General features: G+C 40.3%; 1 protein-coding gene across 2 annotated transcripts; it reads right to left on the reverse strand.

Moving 5' to 3' along the window:
- Positions 1 to 3614: 3614 nt before the first annotated feature.
- stm (starmaker) lies at positions 3615 to 13581 on the reverse strand. 2 transcript variants are annotated; one of them, XM_018731959.1, is made up of 15 exons: positions 13385 to 13581; positions 12309 to 12370; positions 11714 to 11743; positions 11566 to 11598; positions 11106 to 11150; positions 10480 to 10518; positions 9480 to 9521; positions 9284 to 9325; positions 9060 to 9098; positions 6878 to 7960; positions 6117 to 6161; positions 5881 to 5925; positions 5104 to 5169; positions 4679 to 4768; positions 3615 to 4515 (listed from the first exon to the last, which is right to left on the reverse strand). In XM_018731959.1, the coding sequence occupies exons 1-14, from the start codon at positions 13432 to 13434 to the stop codon at positions 4728 to 4730; spliced, it is 1662 nt and encodes a 553-aa protein (XP_018587475.1). In that variant the 5' UTR covers positions 13435 to 13581; the 3' UTR covers positions 3615 to 4515; positions 4679 to 4727. The 2 variants fall into 2 exon arrangements, with proteins under 2 accessions (XP_018587475.1, XP_018587476.1); XM_018731960.1 differs by lacking the exon at positions 11106 to 11150.
- Between the last annotated feature and the right edge of the window lie 380 nt (positions 13582 to 13961).

The raw sequence follows: 13961 nt of genomic DNA on the forward strand, positions 1-13961 counted from the left end.
CACCCGTCATCCTGGTTCTTTTAGCGAGTGGATTGGAGTGACTAATGCAGCAGCAGGTCAAGCATCAGCGGCCTTGCATTTGGACGCTGAACACACCTCTCCATCAGCCCTTGCCTGGCCCAGTTAAAGATGACCTTCGCGCAGTCATAAATAAGACCTTTCTGTTGGCGGGAGCCAGGCCATTGTGTAGAGCTGTTTGGGGTTTTTGTTCTGCATGCTGCCCCTTCCTCCTCTTCCTGGGTCCGGACCACCGGACTCAGTTTATTTGTAACTCGAGCAGGAGTTCAACTGCAGACCATAGTGGAGCATACAGAAATTTAAGCACCCTTAACAGCTTCTTGAGGTCAAGCGATGTAGTCTACTAGTCAACTTCAAAAACCCGACATCGAGAATTACAGTTCTTTGAACTACTTTGACAATTTTATCCCGGATTACATTTTAAGGTAAAAATATTCTGTAAGCATACGCTGTGCTCATGATCATAGGCTGTGCTCTGATATACATTCAGAGGTTTACATGCATGTGTCTAATAAGACATAGAAGGGTTGCTTCTGAAGGACATGACTTGATTGCTTTTATTTAAACTTTGGGTTCGTCTGAGAACGTTGACAATTTTTTTAATTAATTATGTTATAATAATGAAATCCTTACCCAAAGCTTTATTGAATGCGGACTCAACGTACCTAATTACACAAAAAGTACCCTTTGAGAGCAGGATTTGAAAGTAAGCATTCCTAATGCTGATTTGCATTCGTTCTTAAAGACAAGTACTGAAGACCACAGCAAGAACCCGGTCGCCTGGGTTTTCCTCCCAAATGCTCTAGAAAGCCCCTCTGTGACCGGAGTTGTCCAGTTGGCATTAGATATCCACTCACATGAAAAAGTTCAAAGGGGGTGGGGGGATTTCAAAGAGAATCAAGCTTTGTAAAGGCTGTTTGTGACCAACGCACAAATCGGCTTTGTGCTCAAGGTGCCATATCTCAACACAGCTTTTTGTAAACAGTGCCCATGGGGGTCTCCAGCAGCATATATTTTATCATGAAATCCTTAAAGTAAAAGTATGTGAAAGAAATTAATTGGCTTTTTACAAAAAGTGAAACTCTGCTCCAACAGAGTGTTCTCAGCTTCAAAATTTGCCTACGGCACTGAATCCCACTCTTTCAAATTGCCCATTTAGTTCAATATTGTATTGAATGCTCTTTAATTTGTGTTGCTGAGTGTGACCTCTTATTGTTGACCTCTACCTCATTGGTGTGGCTATTCATTTCAGCAATACACATCACTGCCTCATTAATGGCACTCTTCAAATCTAGGCAAGCGGATAAATGAAGTCATGTTGTTCATGGTTGAACTCAACACGCACGGCACTATTGAAAGACTGCTTCATCCAACTGTAGTCAAACCACTTGTCCCAAGCAGGCTCATGGCAAGCTGTAGCCTTACCCAGCAACACGGGGCAAGGCCAAAGGGGACATGCCCAGGACAGGATGCCAGTCCACTGCAAAGCACCCCAAGCAGGGCTCAAACCCCAGACCTGCCATACAGCAGAACCCCCCATGCCACAACAGCCTGACTTTTTCATCTGTCTACTAATATTGCATAGTCATTGCAACAGAGTACATGTATTTTTTTTATCTTATTTCAGTTTTTATTAGTCTTAATAAAGTTCCACTTGAAAAATAAACAGATCTTATGCAATTAATTGTGTCACACCTTTAAGACAAAACTAATTATTGTGCCTGATCAGGAAATAAAAAAATATTTTTCTTTATGGTTTCCTGACACTGCGTATATGAATCACTGTTTGCCAAAGTTAATTCACAGTAGAGACAATATCTCAGGTGAAGATTGTGAGCAGACAGGAGGTGACCCAGTAGACTTGTGGCCAAAGCCATTGCCTGTACTGAAGCTCAGCTAGCTCTGATGAAGCTGGTCGTAAAAGCAAGATTAAATGAGACTTGGGGAGATAGATGCTTGCTTCACTAATTGGATCAAATATTTGTTTCATATATTTTGTCTAATGTATTCCAAAGGTGAGGGGGCATGGGGGCGCGGTGGTGCAGTGGGTTGGGCTGGGTCCTGCTCTCCGGTGGGCCTGGGGTTCAAGTCCCGCTGGGGGTGCCTTTTGACGGACTGGCGTCCTGTCCTGGGTGTGTCCCCTCCCCCTCCAGCCTTATGCCCTGAGTTGCTGGGTTAGGCTCCAGCTCCCTGCAACCCCGTCTGGGACAAGCGGTTCAGAAAATGTGTGTGTGTATTCCAAACCTGTTTTCAGCCATCCTTTGTGGACCTCATCTCAATTTTATGATCAAACTTTTTGGAAAAAATAACTATATAGGTATAATATAGGAATAGGTAAACCATGTTCCACGACATTTGCTATATATAGGAGCTTTTAATCTTTTACAAACCTTCTTTTTTCATTTTAATCTTTAAAATCCTAATTATTCCACATCCCACAGCCAGGTGTATGGTGCCGCAGATCTGGTGATCTTTGACGGAAAATTCCACTGGATACGTTGTTTTGCCATCTTGGAGATTTCCAGGTAAACACTTCTGGAAAAATTATGAGGGCAGATTACACAGATCTGTTGTATCTGAAGAGCTATGCTCATTCAAGACATTATACATGAAAATAAGCAAAAAATAACTAGTGCGGTGCTTGAATTAATTATATACAGACACTCTAGATATAGTAAGATGTTCTTTTTCATTTTAATTTACAGTCCTGGTAGTTGTATTTAAAGTAAGCTGATGGATAAAAACATAGCAAGGAACTAATTTAGCCTTAGCTTAGCTACATTTTAGATCAATAGCCAACCTTTTAAACTTTTTTATAGATGATTTGAACAAAAGCACGTAGGACCCAGAGACAGGGCCTTGCAGCACACCATATTTGAAAACTGAGCAAGCAACAATGAACCATGGAAGCAGATTTGTAGGATATGTATCACCTTCTCCATTTCATATTTGAGTGTTTATGCAGATCAATTGTATCAAAAACAGAACACACAAACAAAAGAATAGGGACATGATGAGTGTCTACTTGCTGCATACTCGCTCTACATTGTAACAGTTATACTAAATTGAGTATTTTCATTTCAACATGCTCAACTTGGAGCCAGGTTTTTACTAAGTTTTGGAAGTTGGTTTTGCTGAACATGTGGGCTGTTAGATTTTATTTAATTTTTTATAAAAGCTGCCCAAGTGAAGGAAGGAGATTGTGCAGATGCTTGGTTGGTATCTGACTTTTTAGGCTAGTGAGTACCTAGAAGAACAAGATCAGCTGAGCAAGATGTATCATCTTCTGCCAGAGGCAAAACGTCAGAGTACAAGTTCTAGGTTTAGTATTAGGGTTATCCTCTTCTAATTACCAGGCTCTACCCGTGGATTGAAAACGCAGCCGGAATAGTAAAAAGGAAAGAGTCCAGTCATTTGCTGCTGCTTTTTCACTTTTGAGTCTTTTCAAATTTTCCTGCAAGTGACTCTCTTCATGGAAGGGAACATAGTGAACAACAGCTTTTTTTTAACATTTATCCATCCTATTAAGTAATTTCACGCTGTACATAATATTTAATCACCCCTTTTTGCCAGCCAAAACACAGACACACACAGTCTGCCTGCAAAAACAGATTATCAGAACTTGTCTGATATCTAGTCTTTATTTATTTATTTCTTCAGCATACATTTCAGAGAGGACATTATTGTTTGTCTCTTAAACAGTGTTTGTTATTTAAACCTCATGATAACATTTTCTTTTTTTCAGTGGACTTGACAGTGATAAATACATAACATTTTGATATTTAACAAAACTGTTTTCGTTGACAAATAAACGGAATCACCTTATGTGTGTTTCCACTGCCCTTGGATTATGTGATCTTGTGCCTGTTCATAACAAAGACACTGATTTAATAACATTTCTTGAGAGCGGCAGGACAATATTTTGTCTTTATAGCAGCAGGGTACAAGTCAGAAGACGAAAGCTCCACCTTATGTCCAAGACTGATAATGTAATGCTTTAAAGAAACACTGTACTACACACAGAAAGCAGGACCCTGAAGCCCATAGAAAATACCGCTCACACAGCTGCATTTTATCAGGGAAATATTAGAAGAACTAATTGAATGATTTGCCGGAAGACTACTGCTGTTCATGTAGACCGTGAGAACTGTTTTATTCTTGCATGTAACAAATACCTTATTATTGTTTGCTGAAATTAACTGAAGGAGCACATGAAAAGTATGACTGGGGTGAAGATGGAGGAACTTTCCAATAACTGGTTAGTTGTCAAATGCTAAGAACTTCCCTAAAAGTGCAGATAAAAAAAGAAGTAATGTACATTAACAGCAGAATAATTTAATATTTCCCCATAGACCTAGAGAGACACATCCACCACATTTTGATAGGAAAAGGCTGAGGAACATAAAACAGATTGCTTGTGTTCCTCTGGTTCCGACATCAAGGAAATCCGACTGCTTCAGGATCTGGCGCTTTTTTTTTGCGACCCTTGGCATGCTCCTGTACAGAAGAATCACCAAGCAGGTTAGGTCTCAGGTGAAGTGTAGTGGTGTAAAGACCAGACCGCATGAGGATCTATTGGCTCTATTAGCTTATTACCTATTATATAACACATGTAATGACATAACCTATTAGCATTACAGTTTGTGCTTTGTAACGATACCTGTAAATGGATCAGAATCCCCAGCATCCTGTGGCATTAGGCCACGTTGCTAGGACACTTGTGCTGGGATGGTGTGGCCAGCGTGAGACACTGAAAATGAAAAAGAAATGCAAATTTCTGTCTGAAAGAACGAAGAAGTGTGTTCATTTTCCTGAACCATTTGCATGGAGCCTTTGTTTCGCTCTGCTCTACGGTCTCTCACATACGTGCTGTACGTGTTGACATTTTATGTCCGCTTCTTTCGAATTTTCTTGTACTGTAATGTGACCTTTGGAAAAACTCTGTAAAGGCCACTGTTCCAAAATGAATTAAAGTGAAAAACACTAACCGCTAATCCCCAGAGGGGCCCCAGCCGCGCTGCTCAGAGGGGAACAGCAGAGAAGATTAGTAAAGGATTGCCGAACCAGGGCAAGGCGCTGCCCTACCTTGCATGGTGCCCTGTGTGGTCTGGCCAAATTGATCAGGTTTGTGGGATACATCAGAGCTGACATCTGGCAAAGTGATCAGCAAAACAGCTTTACTTGTAAACGCTGCCTGTACAAATCAGTTTAGAATAAAGTACATACAAAGAATCTTTCTCATCATTAGGTATTTTCACTCACTTAGCAGACACCTTTCTCTAAAGCAATAGAGAAATTTGGGTTATTTTGCTGGAGCAATTCAGCATAAGTACCTTGCTTAAGGGTGCTATAGTCAAGGGGGATTGAACCTGCAACCTTTAGAACCAAAGACACTAACACCAACCCCTACACTACCAGCTGTCCTACTTTGCTGCCCTGTTTTTCATGGTGTCAAACGAATGAATGCTGACTGCTCAGTGTGCTGCTAGGTGAGCTCACGGATGCTGCGGGAGATCTAGCCTTCCTCTCCTGACTACGTCCTGTCAGGCTGCTGTAATTCAACACGGAGCACTATTGCTGCTAAACGAAATGGAATGCTTCTTCGCGTGCAAAGCACGGACAACACAGCAGGAATGATTCCAGCAGACATAAACTCTTTCCTATCTTTGAGCAAACATTTAGGGTGCCGGTTAGATGCAGCAGAGCGAGGATTGTTTCTTGAACCGTTCTTGACGTGAGCCTGTTTCTCTACTCTTACATCTGCTTTTGTCTAAGAATGCAGTCCGCTAAGGTGTATCTTTGAAATTCTTTCTACTCACTTGCCTTTCTTTTTTACTTTAAAGCTGATGCGAGAAAACTTACCGCTGTCATCCGTAGTTACCTCAGAGGTATCGTCATCATCGGAATCTATGCATGGAACGAAGACACCAAATACACTGAATTAGTTTTGCCTTTTCAAAGCATCCGTATAGAATAGGAGAGGCGCAACGCCATTTTTTTAGTGTACAGCATCATACAGCATCTCGCATGAATTCAATGAGCTCGTTTTTAAAAAGCATGCCGGACTTTTGTAATGGAATGAAGAGAGAAAACCATACCAGAGGACTTGCTCTCACTACTGCTGGTACTGTCAGAGGAAGAATCTGTGTCAAATTAGAAAGTTTATTAAGAATGACTTGTGAAACATCACAAATCTTCTTTGATAGATCAGAACGTTTGTAACTAGAGTTTTAACTACTTTGCTGTTAAGAACCCCAATTCAGTTCTCTATAATTTTTTTTTTTAAATAATGAATTGCCTAATATATGATGTGGAACGTATCTTTGCACTATATTTGCACAATACACACACACACACACACACACACATTTTCAGAACCGCTTGTCCCATACGGGGTCACGGGGGAACCGGAGCCTACCCGGTAACACAGGGCGTAAGGCCGGAGGGGGAGGAGACACACCCAGGACGGGACGCCAGTCCGTCGCAAGGCACCCCAAGCGGGACTCGAACCCCACACCCACCGGACAGCAGGACCGTGGTCCAACCCACTGCGCCACCGCACCCCCCCTATTTGCACAATATTCCAAAGTAACTCGTTTGCTTAATATTCTTTTTACCTGATTTGAAAACATTTATTACTAGAGTATTTGTATGTACATACATGTCTCGCATGTATGTATATATGTATTTTGTACTTTGTACGCCACTACAACCAAGGATTTCATTCATTCATTCATTCATTCGTTTGTTGGTTTGTTCGTTCAATCATTAGTTGTTCGTTTGTTCGTTCGTTCATTCATTCATTCATTCTTGTATGTTATTGAATTTTAATGTATATAATTGCTTTGGGGAGACGTACCCTTTTCCTTGCTGTTGTCCTGTTTGCTGGTGCTGTCCATATCCTGGCTCTTGTCATGCTCATGTTTGTTCAGATTGCTGGATTCCTGACTGCTTTTATCTGGACTGTCCTCTTTGCTGTCTTTGTCTGCATCCTTGCTGTCAGAACCATCACTGTCACTCTCTGTGTCTGGCTTGCTGTCATCAGCCTTGTCCTCCTTGCTGCTTTTGTCCTGTTTGCTGTCACTATCGCTGTCGCTGTCACTGTCACCGTCGCTGTCCTTGTCTTCTTTGCTGCTTTTGTCCTGTTTGCTATCACTATCACTATCGCTGTCACTGTCACTATCACTGTCGCTGTCCTTGTCTTCTTTGCTGCTCTTGTCCTGCTGGATGTTGCTGTCACTCTCCTCCTTGCTGCTTTTGTCTTGTTGACTGTCACTGTCACTGTCCTTGTCTTCCTTGCTGCTTTTTTCCTGTTTGCTGTCACTGCCACTGTCACTGTCACTGTCCTTGTCTTCTTTACTGTCTTTGTCATGTTTGCTGTCACTATCGCTATCACTGTCACTCTCCTTGTCTACCTTGTTCCTTTTGTCCTGTTGGCTGTCACTGTCCTCACTGCTTTTGTCTTGTTTGCTGTCACTGCCACTGTCACTCTCACTGTCACTGTCAGTATCCTTATCTACTTTTTTCTCCTGCTTGCTGTCAGTGTCCTCGCTGCTTTTGTCCTGTTTGCTATCACTGTCACTGTCCTTGTCTTCCTTAATACTTTTTTCTTGTTTGCTGTCACTGTCGCTTTCATTGTCACTGTCTTTGTCTTCCTTACTGCTTTTGTCCTGTTTGCTGTCGCCTTCACTGTCACTGTCACTGTCAGTGTCCTTGTCTTCTTTACTGTCTTTTTCATCTTTGCTGTCACTGTCACTATCACTGTCACTGTCCTTGTCTTCTTTGCTGCTCCTGTCTTGTTTGCTGTCACTGTCGCTCTCCTTGTCTTCCTTGCTGCTCTTGTCTTGTTTGCTGTCACTGTCATTGCTACTGTCACTGTCTTCCTTGCTGCTCTTGTCTTGTTTGCTGTCACTGTCACTATCCTGGCTGCTCTTGTCAGAGTCTGAAAGAAAAATTGAAAATCCTGTTATTACCAAATAATCTGGGCACTGTGAATACTGTGAAGAGTAAGCTGGACATCACACTCACAAAGCTTTGAAGGCACTCATGTTCAGTGTATGAACCAGAAGAAAACTCACTGTCTGAAGTCTCTGACGAGTCAAATTGACCACTCATACTGATATCGACCTCCTCATCCTAAGTCTTTAAAAACCCTCTTTACAATTAGTGTGGAGGACAGGTGATGAAAGAAGGCATCCAGATCTATTGGATGTTTCGGCAGGGCTCTTATCGGCTGTTGCATCAACATCAGGATTACCATAAAATACCACGGAGCTGTTACATGTTACACCTCAGTAAAACATAGCTGAGCCTATCGAAAAACTGGGAAAAGCAGACCTGTTTTTCTAGGAGAAACTACTAGAAAACTTGACTATGAAGCAAAGCCATATGTGTATACGTAAGTATAGGCAGGAAATGTAATTCCAATACTTTGCCTAACTTTCAGGATGGTCTCAAGCAGATTAAGCTCTGAATGGGAAAGTGAAATTTTCTCATAATTGCTTAAGGTTTGGTGTTGTGCTTTTGAATTGATGCAGCATTCATACATTAGCCATAATTTAGGAACTAGTACTGCACTCATACTAATGAATGGGCGGAATTTGTGAAAAAGGAGTTCTCTAACCCTGAGCCCAAAGTAGTTTTGAACAAACTATCAAACAACAGTCCAGCGGTTCATTCTGCACAAGGTGATGAGCAACAATGGCTTGTTACAGTACTGTAAATAACATAAGCAAATCATCTGATTTTGAAGCGGACTTGGTGTCTGTGTCTGTGGTGGGACAAACATGTTTATGTGAATCTCATGGAAAAAAACTGCAATGGTAACAGTCACTCAGTCTCTTTAACAGACATTTCTTTTTCTTTTTCCTTTTCGTTTTCATTCGTTCGCAAGTTAAACCTTTAGAACACTGATTAAAATGCAATTTTATTGCAAGTGTCTGTTTGTGTGAATGCAGATGTGTAGAAAGCTTTGCGGAGGCATTTTTGAGGAAATGAGCAACCTTCTCCAGGTCACAGAGCAGGCGCTCCGTGCTTCATACCTTTGGGATTCTTTTCAGCGGAGTCTTCCTCATCTGTGTCTGTAGAAACACAGCAACCCAAACTCTTCATTATATTGCATTTGTCCTCTAATCCCATGATTTGTTTTCACAAACTCAAACAAACTTGCTCGGAAAGTGGCAAGTGCAGCAATGCTTTGGTCTTTGGACTTCTGCATGGTTTTGTTACTGAAGCTATTAAATTTGCCATGAAGTAAAAGCTTTACCTTTTGCTTCTTCTGCTGATGACTTATCAGGTCCATCCACCACTGTAGAATAATGAAACCCCACATATATATAAAATATCACGTTTTAGACACAGCACTACTGCAGTTCTCCTAAGGAAACAAACTGCAAAGTGAACTCTGCACTGTAATTCATACACGTTTATAGTATTATTCACTTTATTCTAGAGGGCCTGACCTTTCATGTCCAGAGTTTGGATACCCATAGTGACAGGAGCTTCTGGAAAAAGTCAGAAGATAAAATTGTAAACATGGAAGGCCCTTACCTGTCAGTTCCACAATAATCCTGTTGCTTCCTTTCACTCTAAACTTGCTACTCTGAAGTCTAATTTACATATTGCTTCTGTATCAGCCTTGGTAGGTAATTCAATGTGGTTTTTTTACACACACACCCACACAATAAAAGGACTAGCATAAATAATACATTCCACATATCATGTAATCATAAAAACCCAACTTTGATATGCTTTATTAACATGAAATTGTTTTATTTCCCACAAAATTTAATGTCCATGTACCTATTACAGAGGACTTACGATACACTTATGGTATGATTTGCTTTTCACTGCATAGGATTGTTCAGACCTTTGCAGCAGTTTATATTAATATTGAATTTTATATTTTGCTCTGTTGGTCTTGGAACATAACTCTAAACTTTGCTATATTTTCAGACTGCTGAGATATATGAGGAATGTTGCATTAACCATGTCAGCATTTCCATAGATTGCTGCAATGTGTTCAGATTCTGGAAAAAGAATATGTTTGATGGTAATTACACAAAAAAACAGCTTTTCATATCTTCAGATTTGAAAAATGTACACAGTGCTTCTTGGAAAAGCATCTAACACGTTTGCTATACAAGCATTTGAAGGGAAAGGGAAAATTAAACCCATGAACAAGATGTTCATAGCAAGTGGCATGTTTTATAAACTGTTTTTATGCGGCAGTGTTTTAGGTAAATTGTGTAACATACTGTATGTTAAATGTAATATGACAATAATATTATTCATGTTGTGAATGTATATTATGCTCACTTTTCCCAATTCAAAATAAAACTGAGGGGAAAAGCTTTTAGCTGAAATTTACATTTGAAGCATTGTGTAAAGTGATTTAGGAATAGACAGGCAATAGATAGACTGATGTAGAGACAGCACACACTCACAGACACATACACTGACCTGGCACATCTGTGATGTCAGCAGAGGTATCCACTGAATCTAAAACAATGACAGAGTGAGTCATGTCAATAAGAAGAATTGAACGTGACTTCTAGAAATACGAGAATTGCTGAACTGAAACTTTTAACGGTATCTAATAAGGTCATATCTATCCAGCTGGGATTTTTTATTAGAGTAATTCATGGTAAGGATCTTGATCAAGGTTTCTACAGCAGCTGGAGGGAATGGGACTTGAACCATCTAGCCTCAAGTTACAAGACTGAGTCCTTAACCACTAATCCACTAAATTGCTGCAATAGGTAACTCATTTCACATGTCACAAAAAAAAAAAAAAAAAAAAAACAAGGACATTCCTTGTATTTTGTTGTATATGTGAAATAGACAGTTAAGGTAAAAAGGTAAAAAGAGAGATGAACAAAAAATATTGTACTTCCCATGTCTTTCCTTTTCTTGCTTAGTTAAACATTGTACATGACCCTTTTGCGTGCGTTCGGTCACCGGCCATTTGTCCTGCATTCCATTACTGTCTGCCTACATGAGGATGGTGTGACAGCTGGGAGTTTGGTGAGGTGTAGTGTTTGTACATGATGGCGTGTAGGTCATGCAGTTGTTACAGCAGTACTGACCCATGTGGCTTCCAGGGGCAACGCTACCAGTGGGCAGATCAGCACCTGCAGCATCGCAGTCAAACATGTTACTGAGTAACCCACATGTAAGGTAACACAAGTTAATGTGTTACACATACTGAGTGACCCGGCAGATTGTCGTACATGTTACCGATCAATCCCCCAGGAGGTCATGAATCACACTGATTGCTATCAAAAAGTTCCCTACATGATATTATGTGACAATGCACACTCTCATGCATATGCTGAGTACCCCTGTACACCGTTATACTCTTGTTACCCCGAAATTTACCGCTTTACACCTTTCCCTCTGTGTTGATGTACTAAGCCTATCACTAAATTTATGTAACAATGGGTAAATGTATTTGGCCAGGACTATCTTGTGATTAAAATGATACATACAGTATGTAATTAAAATGCAATTAAAATGGTACATATGAGTTGCAATTTCTTCACCCACCATTTAAAATGACCAGCAGGGTTGTACCTTTGTCTAAAACGCAGAGAAAAGTATTAAATGCATGTTCAAGAGCAAAAATCAAAAATGTCCAACTATTTTAAAGTACACACATTGTTTTACTTTATAATATGTGAATTTTTAAACATACAGATGTTCGTAGTGTCATGATCCATTGCATCTGGGAAAAAATGAAAAAAATGACAGTACATAAATATGCATTTTATACAGTGCGATGAAAACAGAACAGAGGAGATTACAAACAGTATAAAAGGCCCTCTCTTGTTGGTAAGTCCTACTGTACCCCAGGAGGTAAAAGTGTACAAAAAGCTATTGAGTGCTGAGGACAGACACAGGCTCTTGTTACAACCTGGTCTCAGAGAGAGAAGGTGTGTAGTCCTGTTAACTGACATTGTGAATTCCTGTGCGCCAGTCTATTTCTCTGTATAAAAGTACCAAAGAAGACTCTTTCAATTAGTTTCACTGTGCAGTACTTTGTAGTGATGCTCACAGCTTCTGCTTTGACCTTGTCAGTGTATGGTATGTTCTGTTTCAGTCAAAGGAAATATGAAAGGCAGGGATAAGTATGCCTCACGAGGAATCAGAAAACGATCGATCATATAATAGACACTGCACAGTTATGCGAAAGACCACTTTATGATTTACAAGAAAAGATGAGGGAAAACCAAAGATTTTTTTTTTTTTTTTTTTTTTTTTTTAAAAAAGATTTTTAGTTGTCATCTTACCATGGACTGGTGCTGGAAAAACAGAAGCAACCAGTGACATCAAGTAGAGAGCAAACACAGTTCTGCAATAACACACATAAAGAGACATGTTTCATCTTTTTAAAATAACCCTTCCTGACCACTATCCTAATTTCAACTTAAAAAATGTAAAACTATGGAGCTCACACGAAACCCTGACCAACCTGCTGAAGGAAACACAAAATTGTATTTTAAATTCTTTCTTGGCTCAATGATTCAAAGCAATACAAAAATTAACCCAAAATTTCATGAGATCATTTCAACTCAAACTAGAGAATAAACACTTTTCTTGTGAGGTGCGCAAAGTCTTGTGTAGAAGGATTTGACAGCTTCACAACTCCCAAATATAGAAATTAATGTTTTCATATAGGGTTCATAATAGGGTTCATATGGACCTTTATCACGTGGAGGATGAGTTTGTCAGAAGCTCAATTAAAACTTTTTCTACCGGGTTTCCCCAAACACTGTACTGTTAATCAAAAAGATCTGGAGTCCTTCTCACAACTGAATCCTGATTTAAAATATAAAAAGTTAGTTTTCTCAATAAAACCACACTAGAGAAATTTTTTTGTATTTAGAAACGCATTTTTACTAGCATGACAATCTCGAAAAAAAAAGCTGAAATGAGTGACCAGTTTATTTTATGTATCAGCATGAATTATTTGCCTTTTCCCTTTCAATTTAATTTTTTTTAAAAATTTAATTAGATTTATGAAGAGTACAGGGTCACATCAATACACTGGTAGAAATTTTACACTGAGAAATGCTCTTCTCCTTTTCTATGGACACACCTTATGAAGCCACAAAACATTTTTGATCAACACAGAAGCTGTAGAGAATTAGAAACACATGAAACTCTTATTCCAAGTCTCCAAGATCAGCGAGGCTTTGCAGTAAACCAGACTGTTGTTTCCCCTCTAAGCTCTGTGTCTGAACATGCTGTGCGTTCCCACCGACCCCATCGAGGAGGGCAGATAAAAGGAAACAAACCGAAGCCCATCCAGTCACAAGACTCAACTCACCAAAACGAGACCAAAGGAAATCCTTCAGTCACTTACCGCGGTTGCATGGTGAAGGCGGTGGTGATGTCCAAGCCGGGACCACACATAGGTGTCTTTAAGTCTCCTGGAACTCTGAAGCCTCACTGGACGGAGCCCAAGGGCTTTTTATACATTTGCATCTCCGCTTGGCTGAAAGGGGCCGAGCCAGCCCCGACAGAGGCGTTGCAAGGAGCCGTCTTAGATTACGTTAATTAAAACGGGGTTAAGAGTGGGCCTTACCGCCTTTGTTTGTGTTTTCAAACAGCCCTTGTAAGCAGGAGCCTAAACCCCACCCCTGATTCGAACCGATTGGTGCCGCTCAACATTGTGGTAACAGCTGTATTCCCAACACATTTCGTGCAAGACGTTTTGTCCCTCAGAACGGCAAAAAGAAAACATCATTGTGATTCCTTCACTTCCGTTGATGCTGCCTCACCACTTGTGCGTTTCTTGGAACGCTAACAATATGTTGACGTTGGGACATAGATATTGCACAGAGAGTGTACGCCCCACGGTCATCCGCGGACAACAGAAATGAGTTGAACAAAAGACACATTTCACAATGTCCTATCAAAGGAGCAGCCTGATAAAGGGG

This window comes from Scleropages formosus, chromosome 23 (genome assembly GCF_900964775.1).
Source record: "Scleropages formosus chromosome 23, fSclFor1.1, whole genome shotgun sequence".
Lineage (NCBI taxonomy): Eukaryota > Metazoa > Chordata > Actinopteri > Osteoglossiformes > Osteoglossidae > Scleropages > Scleropages formosus.

Coding starts and splice junctions, on each gene's coding strand:
- stm (XM_018731959.1), bottom strand. CDS start 13,434: ATGTGTGGTCCCGGCTTGGACATCACCACCGCCTTCACCATGCAACCG. Junction 9,522..10,479: donor TGACATCACAGATGTGCCAG/GTCAGTGTATGT, acceptor GACTTTTTCCAG/AAGCTCCTGTCACTATGGGT. Junction 7,961..9,059: donor CGCTGAAAAGAATCCCAAAG/GTATGAAGCACG, acceptor TTTTTCTTTCAG/ACTCTGACAAGAGCAGCCAG.